This window comes from Procambarus clarkii, chromosome 56 (assembly GCF_040958095.1).
Source record: "Procambarus clarkii isolate CNS0578487 chromosome 56, FALCON_Pclarkii_2.0, whole genome shotgun sequence".
NCBI lineage: Eukaryota > Metazoa > Arthropoda > Malacostraca > Decapoda > Cambaridae > Procambarus > Procambarus clarkii.
In genome coordinates, this window is record NC_091205.1 from 24,617,914 (window position 1) to 24,631,151 (window position 13,238).

General features: G+C 43.6%; 2 protein-coding genes across 7 annotated transcripts in view; one reads left to right on the top strand and one right to left on the bottom strand.

Moving 5' to 3' along the window:
* LOC123770778 (uncharacterized) overlaps positions 1–13,238 on the top strand; it is a 58,455-nt gene that overhangs the window by 34,811 nt on the left and 10,406 nt on the right. For 3 of the 6 annotated variants that reach the window (XM_045762924.2, XM_045762925.2, XM_069305909.1), the window contains exon 1: positions 11,841–11,969. In XM_045762924.2, the coding sequence (XP_045618880.2) occupies positions 11,877–11,969 (93 nt within the window). In that variant the 5' untranslated portion in view covers positions 11,841–11,876. Of the gene's footprint in view, positions 1–3,875; positions 3,954–11,832; positions 11,970–13,238 lie in introns of those variants that run through there. The other 3 variants (XM_069305908.1, XM_069305907.1, XM_045762926.2) reach the window with 2 other exon arrangements.
* Positions 79–9,706, bottom strand: LOC123770774 (beta-1,3-galactosyltransferase 4). Its single transcript, XM_069305906.1, has 6 exons — positions 9,262–9,706; positions 7,919–8,359; positions 4,787–5,019; positions 2,896–3,045; positions 1,922–2,023; positions 79–1,301 (listed from the first exon to the last, which is right to left on the bottom strand). Exons 2-6 carry the CDS (start codon positions 7,977–7,979, stop codon positions 516–518), a joined length of 1,332 nt encoding a protein of 443 aa, XP_069162007.1. The 5' UTR covers positions 7,980–8,359; positions 9,262–9,706; the 3' UTR covers positions 79–515.

The window sequence follows — 13,238 nt, forward strand, 5'->3', positions numbered from 1 at the left end:
AAGAAAATATTTATTTAGCAATACACCTCTAACTAGGCTTCTTCTCCCCCCTCCCCCCCGCCCACCCCTTCCCCAGCATCCACGGAGTGTATATATATACACTCTTAAGATAAACAAATACTCAGTTCACGCAAGAAATTATTCAATGTTGGACACAATCAAGTTTTAAGTTCAGAGACCTATAATTTAAATCAAGTGTGTGGCTGCTTCTTGTATTCTTTACCTCAGGGAAAGTCTGCTTTATTGACTTCATTTGGCAATGAACTCCATCTTTATTCTGGAGCAAATACAGTATGTTTTTGTTTGGGGGATTTAGTGTGTTTGCTGTTTTGGGATTAGTTTTGTGTGTGTGTGTGTTTGGACAGACGAGGTTTTTCATATCGGTGTTGTTTTGCATGTGTTTTTCGTGGTGTTCTTGTGTGTTTACCTTGACGAGCTTGTGTGAGCATTCCTGGCCAAGCAGGAGGGTGGGTGTGGGCGTGACTGGAGCTTCAAGTGTGGGCGTGACTGGAGCTTCAAGTGTGGGCGTGCTGAGGCACCTCTTTCTCGAGTAGGAGTTTCCACATCTCTCTCCTGGTGTCGGCGTCGTGCTGTGGGTGGTGAAGAAACACCTTGTTGCCCGCGATCAAAGACTCCACGAACTTGTTGCCATCGAGTTCATAGAGGCTGTTCCTGTGGACGTGGGGCACCTTGGCAGCCTCTGCCAGCACGCCCGTCAGGTACACGTCGTCCACCCACAGGAAGGGACACGTCAGACTGGCATTCATGAGGGCGTATACAGCGGGTTGCGTCATGAAGAAGGCGTTGCCCGAGCAATATGGAGGAAAAGTATTGGGCTTGTACTCGTTAGGATCGACGTACCACTTGGACTTGTTGTCTCGTATGACCATCATTCCTATCCAGACTAAACACTGGATCTCAGGGCGTTCCCATTCGTGCTCTTTCCCGGTAATATTTGCATCTGCTGGTGCGTTGCCGGGCTTCACTGTACTAATCTCCTTCGTCTCATTCACCTCAACGTCTTTCACTTTAATCGTGGTTTGCGTTGTGAAATTCAAGGAGTAGTCGAGGAACCGCTTGAGAGCGAATATGTTAACGAAAATGTCATCGTCCGTCTTGATAACGTAGCCAGGCTGGCGACAGTGTTGGCTGACCCAGTGAAGAGCAGTCACGGCCTTGTAGCTCAGGTTCCGGTACGAGTCTACGAAGTCTGCCATGATGAGGTCGTGGTAGATGTCGCTCTCCTGGCGCAGACTGGCCCGACTCTCGTTGCTCGTGGTCCACCCCAAGACAAACACAACCTGGTGCCAGAACAAACAGGTTAATTATCACACACAGACATCACAGTAGCGTGATGCATCAAATGAACACATCCACAAGGGTCGTGATGAGGATTCGAACCCTCATCACGGCCTCTTGTGGATTTGTTCAGGTTAATTATCCCTCTCGGCATGAGTCTCTTGTGTAGACACGCTCACACTGAGATGGCTATCAGGATTATCAGGATATCTTGAGATATCCTGATATCAGATATCAGGATATCTTGAGACTGAGAGGATATCAGGATTTCTGAAGAAGGTTAAGTTCCCGCTGAACTTATCTACAGCGCTTGGCTTTTACTAGATAAGTTCTATCTACTTCTGTCTATCACCGCATTTTGGAAAAAACACAATTAATAGATCAATAAATATGTATATACAGAAAGAATAAAGAATAAACAAGGCAAATGTAAATAAGAAATAATTCGTGTCTTTTGACATGGCCAGCACTGGAGTCGACTCTTGTCTGAATCCAGTGATTGGCAGTGATTCAGAAGTGCCAGTGATTGGAATCTCAATCCCATTCATCTTTCCCCCACCCTGGGATCCCTACCTCATCCATGCCCCCTTTGGTCCTCCATAACCCCATTTGTCTTACCCACCTTATGACGTAATATCGGGTACCACTCTGGGCTCCCCCAGGTGTCCCGGATGACCTCTCGCCTCTCCTGATTGGCTGGGGCCGTGTGCACGTAGAAGATCATCTGGCCAATCACAGCAAAATACGTGGGTCAATAACAATGGGTTCGCAGAAGAGGGAAAGAAATTAGAAGAGAGTAAAAAACAGTTCAGAAAAGGGGAGAAAAGTGATGAGAAAAAGAGGGGGGAAGAAGAGGGGGGGAGAGAAAAAGTTAATTAGCGCATATTTTTTCCCCTTTTTCGAGGACTTGTTGCGTTATGATATTTTGCTTACAATATTTGTTTATTTCTTGAAGGTACAAGCAACGTTGGAGTTAGAACAGACGCTAGTTATGTTAGGTGGCTTTTCTTAATCTTGTTTACCTTATAGATTGTCATCCACACTTCCGTGGAAATAAACCTTCCATTCACCTGAACTGTATGGGTTTCGAACCCTGGATCCCAAGCATGTCAGGCCGTAGCTCTATCTACGTATCGTATCTCTATCGACAGGTGGCCCTGTCGATAGAGATACGGTCTCACATATGTGGAGACCACGGTTCGAACCCCATACAGCCCAGGTGAATGGGATGTTTACCTTGCTTGTCTCTGTTTCTCTCACTTTCGCTCTATCTCTCTCTTTCTCTTCGTCTCTCTCTCTCTCTCTCTCTCTCTCTCTCTCTCTCTCTCTCTCTCTCTCTCTCTCTCTCTCTCTCTCTCCTCTCTCCTCTCTCTCTCTCTCTCCTCTCTCTCTCTCTCTCCTCTCTCTCTCCTCTCTCTCTTCTCTCTCTCTCTCTCTCTCCTCTCTCTCTCTCTCTCTCTCTCTCTCTCTCTCTCTCTCTCTCTCTCTCTCTCTCTCTCTCTCTCTCTCTCTCTCTCTCTCTCTCTCTCTCTCTCTCAACTGGAGTCTGACCCTAGTACCCTAGCAAGTACCTGTTTACTTGATGTATACTCTCACCTGTATATCCGGGATACTGCAGAAGGCGGTCTCCAGCAGGAAGTACCTGACGGAGAGGTTACGTGGAGCCAGAAACGCGGGAGGTCTTCCCAGTTTCATGTTCAGGTCCCTGTACTCTCTGACTCTTTCTCTCATGCTGGAAGTTCTTTTCTGTTGGGGAAGAGACGAGCGTACACATAGCCACCTCTACACGGTGTGGTGAAGGTGTATGGCGGGTGTATGGCGGTGTATGGCGGGTGTATGAAGGTGTATGGTGGGTGAAGATGTTAGGAAGGTGCTCAAGTGACTGTTAGAATAGTCTTGTAGGTTAGGAGTTGTGCCTAAATACATTAGCAATGGCTGCTGATTCTTGAACACTGGCTCTCTAGCATCCCCTCGTGAGACTCATCTTTGTTCTTCAGCAACACCCATAAACCAACCCCATCCTCTTAAAATGATGGTACTTATACGAACTATTTGCTCGAAAGTACCAGTATGTACTGATGGGCCCCCCAAAAGTTCACGTTTAGCGTTCTTGAACTAACCCAAATGGCATTCTAGAACATTGGAAATGCAACCAAAGAACCTTACCCAACCTGTCCAAGCAAACCTAGGCCTAATACACGTTACATTAGGCCTAATATGGTACATATATTAGGCCTAGGAATATTTTAAGCTTGACTGACAAAATAGTTCCAATAAGTACCGTCATTTTAGGAGTACGTTTTGATACTTTTAACCAAATATATATACTATAAGTGATATAATTTTATGAAAATGGATTGCCATATTCACTTTGAATTGGGCAGTATAATATAGGCACGCTGCAATACAATGGGTTTGCCATTTGAGATGCTATCCTAGGTGAATTGTTTGTGGGGTCTTAGATGTAGCTGGTCTGATTGCTGCATGAGAAACCCAGTTGGTGGTGCATTGTAAACACTTGTACATATACCCCCTAATAAGAAACCTATGTGATCTAATAGTATTTCCTTGACCAGGTCATCAGATGCTGAGGAGAAAGATAAGAAGGTTGGTAGATATGAGTGGCTGTGCGGACATCGAGGACACCAAGTCAGGTGGGAAAGGTTGTTTGTTTCCTCTGTAGGTCACCGATAAAAATGTTTAGAATCTTTTTGCTTGCATAGCCAATTCCAGGAGGGCTTCCTTGATACCTTGTGTACGATCTATTATGCCTATTACATATATTTCTCTCTAACACGCACACACATACACATTCCCAGGAAGCAGCCCGTAGCAGCTGTCTAATTTCTAGGTACCTATTTACTGCATCAGGGGGACATCAGGGTGAAAGAAACTCTGCCCATGTGTTTCCGCCTCCGCCGGGGATCGAACCCGGGGTCCTTAGTACTACGACTCCAGAACGCTGTCCACTCAGCCACGAGGACCCACAACGTGTGTGTATGTGTGTGACTGATTGGTTTGGTGTTGGTGTAGGCCTAGCAGCCGCGGGAGAGTTATTAAGGCCACCACAATAGTTTACTGATGAACCAGCAAGTATACTTTAGTCCCAAACACTGTTCAGGACAACAGTAAACTCTTCTAATACACCGAGAAGTGGGGTACACATCTAGGTTGATATATCTTGCATGTAGTTATAATTTATAATATATATCGCAGAAGGCCTATTATTGTCATGAATTTCAGTATTGACATGTTCTGACATGAGCCTGGAATAAAGATTATTAATATAATTATTGAGAAAATCAGTAAGAGAAACCCAGTTGGTATAGGGATTTGAACCAGCGTCCAAGTGAACACGAAACTCACGCCTTTCACAGTGGCTCTCGCCAGCAGGACGTTCGCTGGTTCAAATCTCTTACTGATTTTATCATTGATAATTCACGCTATTGTGACTTCCTCGGATTATTATTATTCATTTAGCGCCGACCTTTCTGGTTGTGGTGAGGAAGTGCTTCAGCATCTCGCGGTCGAGCTCGTCGGGACACTGAGTGTGGACAGAACCATGACAGGTTCTGGAGGTGACGATGTCCCTGCTGCCTTGGTGGCGGCGGAGGGCATATTGCCTCGAGTTCTCCCTGAAGAGTTGACTCAGGAAGCCCGACACCACCAGGGAGACGGGCACAAGGGCTACCAGGAACACCAGGAACTTCAGACACGACCCTAGAACACAAGCAGTATGTGAGAATTAAGACATCTGCGCCGAATGTCCAGATTCTTAAAGACTAGATTCGTCATCTGGCGGCGAATGTCCTGTGTGCTATTATGACAAGTGGACGGAGTGTTCAGATGGTGTCTCGGTGGTACAGTCGCTTTCCTTCTTAATTCACAATCGGGAATTCCGGTTTGGGAGAGAAATGGTTGTGTACATTCCCTTTGACCTGATGCCTCTGTTCACCTAGCAGTAAATATGTACCCGGGAGCCTTTGTTCATCTAGCAGTAAATATGTATCTGGGAGTTAGTCAACTGTTGTGGGGATGCATCCTGGGGAGGGTCAGTAATTCGACCGTCGTAAAATGACCTCGATATAGGAATAATATATACATACACTGGCTGCCTGGCCCGCCGACAAAATGAGTTATGAAATACTTTCAATAAATAAGTTTGTTCACCATCAAATATAATTCATTTTCTATGGATTATACGCATCCAAGAAATAGAAAATTGAGACTGTGGTAAGGTGCAGAAACGATGGTTTCTTCCCTAACGGAGGACAGTTTGTGAAAGGAAGGTAATGAAGTAATTATTCACCGCCATCAACGCGGCGTCATTCACCACTGCCAAGTTCTCATATCAAATGTAACTCCGAGGAACATTATCCTCTTAGCCAGCAGCAGCAACACTCGCTCAGTCATCGTTGGGAGGACCATCGCTTCTGTAAGTGGTACGGCTTTGTCAGTAACGAGGCTGGGTGGGCGGTGAATTTTTAGTTGCTAGTGTTTTTGCACTCAAGATGTGGATTTTGTTTTTGTTTTTAACTTATAATTATACAGTATCTTTTATTTTGGTAAATGAAGAATGTATACTATATAAACTAGATTGGCAGGCGGTCAGGTTCGTGTTCCGAGATTCCATGAATCTGGGAGTAGTAATGTAATCTTTTCCTTGTATGTGAATTATTGACAAAACATTTGTCATTTGAATTTTAAGTACTGTATATACTGTAATGATCGTGTTTTTTTAATATAAAAAAGATAAAATATTTGGTTTCGATGAACAAATCCACAAGGGCCGTGACGAGGATTCGAACCTACGTCCAAGCACCCCAAACGCTACCTTAATCGACTGAGCTACGACATGGTTATTTTGAGATTATCTTGAGATGATTTCGGGGCTTCAGTGTCCCCGCGGCCCGGTCCTCGACCAGGCCTCCACTCCCAGGAAGCAGCCCGTGACAGCTGACTAACATCCAGGTACCTATTTTACTACTAGGTAACAGGGGCATAGGGTGAAAGAAACTCTGCCCATTGTGTCTCACCGGCGCCCGGGATCGAACCCGAGACCACAGGATCACAAGTCCAGTGTGCTGTCAAGCGGCTCTATAGGCTACCAGGACAATAGGCTATCGAGACTTTCGAGCGACGTACATAGACAGCGCTGCTAAGTGCTGCCGCTGGGAGGTAAGTGCTAAGTACTAAAACAGCTAAGTCTTATGATATACGTGCTTAGGTCTTAGGATATACGTGCTAAGTCTTAGGATATACGCACTTAGGATATAAGTGCTAAGTGCTAAGACAGCGCTGCTAAGGTTGGCGACACTGCCTTGTTAAGATGGAGTGGTTGACTGTTGCTGTATACTGTGGGAAGTGTACACTTCCTGCTCATGTATTTGAGCAAATCTTAGCATCATTACTAGCTTAGCTAAAATGTTACGCACACAACGGGGCAGCAGCTTCATGCTCAACAAGCCACAATGTAGACATAAAACTTTAGATGCTTTTTCACTCATAGTGATGAACCATGCATTACTGATTACTGATGTAGTAGATCAGTAATGCATCAAACCACTAGTCATTGTTCAGGAGTCATTGTTAACATGATGACGATGGTTGATAATGTTCCTGGCGAACCTAATAATTATAGCTTTGGAATCCTTGTTAGAACAGCAGAACTTACTTTACTTAAGAAAACATGTAGTTGTATAAAAGGCGTGCACGAAACTCTTTACAATTGTCCAGTATTGCAGAAAGAGACACATTCAACAGTCTAGTCAAATGGCATGGAGGTTAGGATAAGGCTTAACTATGACCAAAAATACTTATTGTATTTGATTTAAACGTCAGGAGGGGATCGTCGAGAAATTTAACAACGGATTTTAATAATAATTCGTTTTATCGGGAGACAGGCAGCCTGTGTATATATATAAGTTAGGCTGGTATCGAGGTCTCCCTAAGGTCGAACTACACACCACGTCTAGGATGCAACCCCCACAACAGTTGATTAACTCCGGGTTACCTATTGACTGCTAGGTGAAAAGGTGAAAGGAAACGTGCCCAACCATTTCTGTCCCACCCCTAGATTCCTGATTGTGAGTCGAGAACGAATCCAACTATACTACCGAGACCCATGGACAGTGCAGCAAAATGTTTGATAGTGCAAAAAAGTGCAAAAATTGTTTATTTAAAGGATATTAGTTACTCAAAAAATAGGAGAAAGCGCCAAGCCATTACTATTATATAGCACTTGGAAGGGATCAGGATAAGAATTTGGGATGGGTTGGGATGAGACGGAGGGGGTGGGGGAATGGGTTTTTAAACAGTTCAAATTTTATATAAATAGTGTAGCAAAAAGTTTATTGCAAGACATGGTATAGCATTATGACTGAACCCATGTTATAGCAACTAAACCCTATATAGAGCCCAAGGGGTGAGAGCATGCGTAGTGAAAAAAAAACATGAAGCAAAGGACGAACCAAAATACAACAAATGTTCAGAAATGCAGGTATTAGGTACTGCCGAAAAATTATCAGTGGTGCGAGAAATACGTACAAAGTGTGTTTTAAGAAGGTTAACGTTCTTGTGTTTTGCTAAGTGATATAAGTAGTTATACCAAGAATCTCACCACAAAATTTGCGTCCTCTCCTGCGGCCCACCACCACAACATCGGCGACGGCCACCACCATCACTAACAGCTCAGATTGTGGCCCTCTCTTGTGGCTAAGGATTTTTGAGGCATCTCACATGCTGTTGTCTTCTTGTATCCCTAATTCTCCGTGGTTCCCTATTACCCTCAGCTGATATAGTGGTTTCTTCTTGTCGATTGATTGATTGATTGATAAAGATTAAGCCACCCAAGAGGTGGCACGGGCATGAATAGCCCGTAAGTTCCTCTTGTCACTCCTCACCCGCTTATGTGACTGCTAGTGGTCCGGCCGGCCTCGCCAATAGCGTCATATGGGCCTCACTTCCTTGGGCTCTAGTATACCTCGCCTATGGATTTCTTCATGAGGCCGTCACCTGTTGCTATTCTTCGTGTAGTTAAAGGTTGACCGGCATCACACATCTGTCGGAGCAGGTGAATGTAACTACTACACTACACTTGTGAATGTAACACTAACACTGGATTTGTTCAGATGAATGTGTCAGCTAGCGCTAGGCAAATTATTCCTATCTTCAGTAAGTTTGCATTGGATTACTGGGTTCTGCTCCTTCATTGGCTCTCATCCCTCTCCCAAAACGTTCCTCCTCCTTCAACTCTTCCCCCCCCCCTTCCATCCCTCTCATTAAAAAGGGTTAAATAGGAATGACATTAAATGAAAATTGCAAGCTAAGAGTTATCCTAATCGACTTATTAGAAGCCTAGTACTAGAAACTATAATATTTAATGAGAATTATAAATTGTTAATTAGGTTCAAACTATATTTAATGCAAAGACATATAATATATGAACACGATGTACTGAACGGGGTGAGAATAGCTCGAGCTACTTCATTCCTTTGTGTGTATTTATACCTCAATAAACTTATTTCAATTTCAAAGCCAACCATATGCCTTTATTATACACCGCCAGGAAAGTGGTCTGGGTTGAGTTCTACTCTGCGCATCTCTCTGAATGCGGCTGCATAGTTTAGAATTCTTCTGAACATATATATATGTTCGTGAACGCAAATGTATTTGTGTCTTTTTGACTTGCACTTGGTGTATAGATAAAGGCCTATGTGCTGTGAATGCCATTTAATTATACATGCATATGTACAGGACATGAATTCGGTTTAATTTACTGCTACATAGGGCTTTAATTCACACCTTTAACGTATAGATAACCCAATGTTGATATCTAAGGCTTTGGCATACCAAGATAGATACAGCATGTGAAGTTCACTTTAATATACAGGTATACAGGTTGTGAATGCAGCATGCGATTACACAGGCAGCGGGGAGTAAAGTGCCACTTGACATACATACCTGTGTCAGTGTCCTCATTGTGCATATCCACCTGCAGTTCTGTTCTAAATTACCTCGTGTTCACTGTGTGCTAACCTCCCCGGCTCCCCATCCTAATAGAACGTCGCAATTTGACACACACGCTTCATCAGGCAAAAAAATTGTTTTACTAGAAAATAGTAGCGGCTCGAGAAATTGATGTCTCGTTTTCTGATTGGGGTTCTCTGGTAGGTTAGGATAAGGGCACTTTAGTACGACAGTTTCTTGTCGTTGAGAAACCTTAGGAGGACGGACTGCACTCCCTCCCCCTTATCATCCCCCTCTTCCCTCTAACGCACTGGTTCGTCTCTCTATACCCTCACCTTCTTCCTCCGGTATACAAAACCCTACTGAAATCACCCCTCTCCAACACCCACCAGGCTTCCATCCATGGCAACATTGAGCGACTAAGTACACTCATGATTGATCGTTGCCACCAGTGACGGCGGCTAGTTAATTGTGCACTCTGTACTCTGGGAGTGGTAGTTTATTGTGCACCTGTACTCACCCTGTGAGTTGTAGTTTATTGTGCACCTGTACTCACCCTGTGAGTGGTAGTTGTGCTCACACTGAGACAATTATATTTTATGATAGAGACATATATAGAGAGGTAGAGACAGACAGTAGATAGATAGATAGATAGCCAATTGGTTTTATTTAGTTTTGGAAGGCACATAACTACATAACCTCCCCCCCCCAGGGGCATCACCGCCTCCCAAAAACCCCTTGAAAAGCCTCCCTCCCTCCCTGGGTAGTGGAGCTATGCCACCGAACAATAAATTAATCAGATATTCTCTTGGCCCAAATACCTCTATTGCTCGCTTCTCCCCTTAACACTCTCACTCACTCACTCTCTTTCTCTCTCTCTCTCCATCTCTCTCTCATACACACACACACATACACTTTTTTAGTGTCAGAGTAGTTAATAATGGAATGCATTAGGCAGTGATATGGTGGAGGCTGACTCCATACACAGTTTCAAATGTAGATATGATAGAGCCCAGTAGGCTCAGAAATTTGTACACCAGTTGATTTACACTTGAGAGGCGGGACCAAAGAGCCGAAGCTCAACCCCAGCAAGCACACCTAGGCGAGTACACACACCACCGTATATACAGCTAGGAGTAACCCTGTCTTCACCAAACACTATTCCAACAATCGATGCATACTAGGAAAAATGTAACGAAATTAACGCGTGTTGTACGTGCCATTATGTGTGTGTGTACTCACCTAGTTGTACTCACCTTGCGGGGGTTGAGCTCTGGCTCTTTGGTCCCGCCTCTCAGCCGTCAATCAACAGGTGTACAGATTCCTGAGCCTATCGGGCTCTATCATATCTACACTTGAAACTGTGTATGGAGCCAGCCTCCACCACATCACCCCCTAATGCATTCCATTTGTCAACCACTCTGACACTAAAAAAGTTCTTTCTAATATCTCTGTGGTTCATTTGGGCACTCAGTTTCCACCTGTGTCCCCTTATGCATGTGCCCCTTTTGTTAAATAGCCTGTCTTTATCTACCCTATCAATTTCCTTGAGAATCTTGAATGTGGTGATCATGTCCTCCCCTAACTTCTGTCTTCCCCCTGTCTTCTGTGTGTGTGTGTGTGTGTGTACATTTTAGATTTAATATGATGACTTAGCAGTTTAAATATTAATACGTCACTTTGTGGCTGGCAGGAACTCCCAGTTGAAGGCTTTATTAATAATTATCTCACCAGTCATGTCTTGTAGCAGGATACATTATAATCACAACTACTACCACTACTAGCGGTGTCCTGAGACCACTACCAACACCACTGGCAGTCATCACACCACTACCAACACCACTGGCAGTCATGACACCACTACCAACACCACTGGCAGAGTCATGACACCACTACCAACACCACTGGCAGTCATGACACCACTACCAACACCACTGGCAGAGTCATGACACCACTACCAACACCACTGGCAGTCATGACACCACTACTAACACCACTAGTAGTGGTGTTAGTAGTAACTAACACTACTAGTAGTAGTAGTAGTAGTAGTAACTTCTTAACTTCTAACTTAGTTAGTAACTTCTTCAAGCTATTGGAGTCATGGCAGAGCCATGACTCCAATAGCATGTGGAGTCACAATAGATAGTGGGGACTCCAATAGATAGTGGAGTCATGGTAGAGCCATGACTCCACTATCAACACCACTGACAGTCATGACACCACTACCAACACCACTGGCAGTCATGTCACCACTGGCAGTCATGACACCACTATCAAATGTAGATATGACAGAGCCCAGTAGGCTCAGGAATCTGTACATCAGTTGATTGACGGTTGAGAGGCGGGACCAAAGAGCCAGAGCTCAACCCCCGCAAACACAACTAGGTGAGTACAACTAGGTGAGTACCAACACAACTGGCAGTCATGTCACCAATGACTCTATACTCTACATATCAAAATAGATTACTTTGAAAACCGTATCAGTCACTAAACAAAAAATTGGGCTACTCTTATTACAAATTCGCTACTTTTAGACCGTCAGCTCGCTACTTTCAGCAATTTGCATCTGGCAACCGTGGCTGGACGTGCAGTTGTCCTGACAATGGGCGATGGCTCATATTTTGAGTGGGGGAGTCCGTATAAACAACTGGACCACTACCCTTCAGACCGAACATTTTGCCTTGCTTCTTGCACTGAAATGTGTAAGTCTCAACTTGAAACATTAATTGTAATTGACTATCATCCTTAATTGCTCTCAACTCTTTAAGACAAAACTGTAACATGCTGTCTGAAGTTTTTAGTTTAGTTCATTTATTATGCACTCCATACCCATCTTGTGGGCGGTAGTGGAAAGGGTTACAGAGGCACATAATGGGCTCAGGGACTGAACCCCACAATTCATTTAGCTAAGCAAGTTACAATCTTGATGAGCTAGTTACAAAATTCAATATAAGTCATCACATCAACAATGGGTTCGAGATCGACCTCAAGTACAGGTTCTAAATTAAGCAACTGACATATGTGGAGAGCTAGTGTCACAATTTATATGTTTGTCTGAAGCTACACAAATACTACAACAATTATTAACGATGGTTAAGAGTTCATTTCATGTAGACTCCATCTCATGTTGGCCTCTGAATGCATGATAGAGCTGATTGATGAGTTAGCCAAAGAATCTGCCTTTAAAGGAGAAATTGAGGATAACCTTGGACTGTCAATAAGCAGTCTCAAGAGCAATAATACACCAAGAACTTCAACAAAATCTTGTAGATCTTAGGCAAAGTGAAATTGACACCATTAATTCCATCTATCATCATACTATCATGCAAAAGGGGGCCACACATTAATGGATCATCCAATATAATCGGCAGACTTCTAGATGTTACTATTGCTCGGCTTAGACTCGATTACAAGTATCTCTGAAAATTCTCATTATCTGCTGATGTAGACCTGACCAAATGTAAACTGTGTCAACAAAATTATTCGCACACCCTCCGTCACTATGTGAGAGAGTGCAAAAAGATAGGTGAATTCAGAGGCAATTCTATAACAAATGTTAAAGATATGTGTAAATATTTAATTCAAAATGATCTGCTGCCAGATTTTTTTTTTTTTTTTTTTTTTTTTTTTTTTTTTTTTTTTTTTTTTTTTTTAAATATATACAAAAGTTGTTACATTCTTGTACAGCCACTAGTACGCGTAACGTTCCGGGCAGGTCCCTGGAATACGATCCCCACCGTGAAGAATCGTTGTTACAACCAAGTACACATTTTACTGTTGCGTTAAATAGAGGCTACAGTTAAGGATTTGCGCCCAGTAAATCCTCCCCGGCCAGGATACGAACCCATGACAAAGCGCTCGCAGAACACCAGGCGAGTGTCTTACCACTACACCACAGAGACTGAGAAAAAGATGTAATGTACCCAGTTTGCTAACTGTAGGTAGTAACTAAGTGACTGTAACCTATCCAC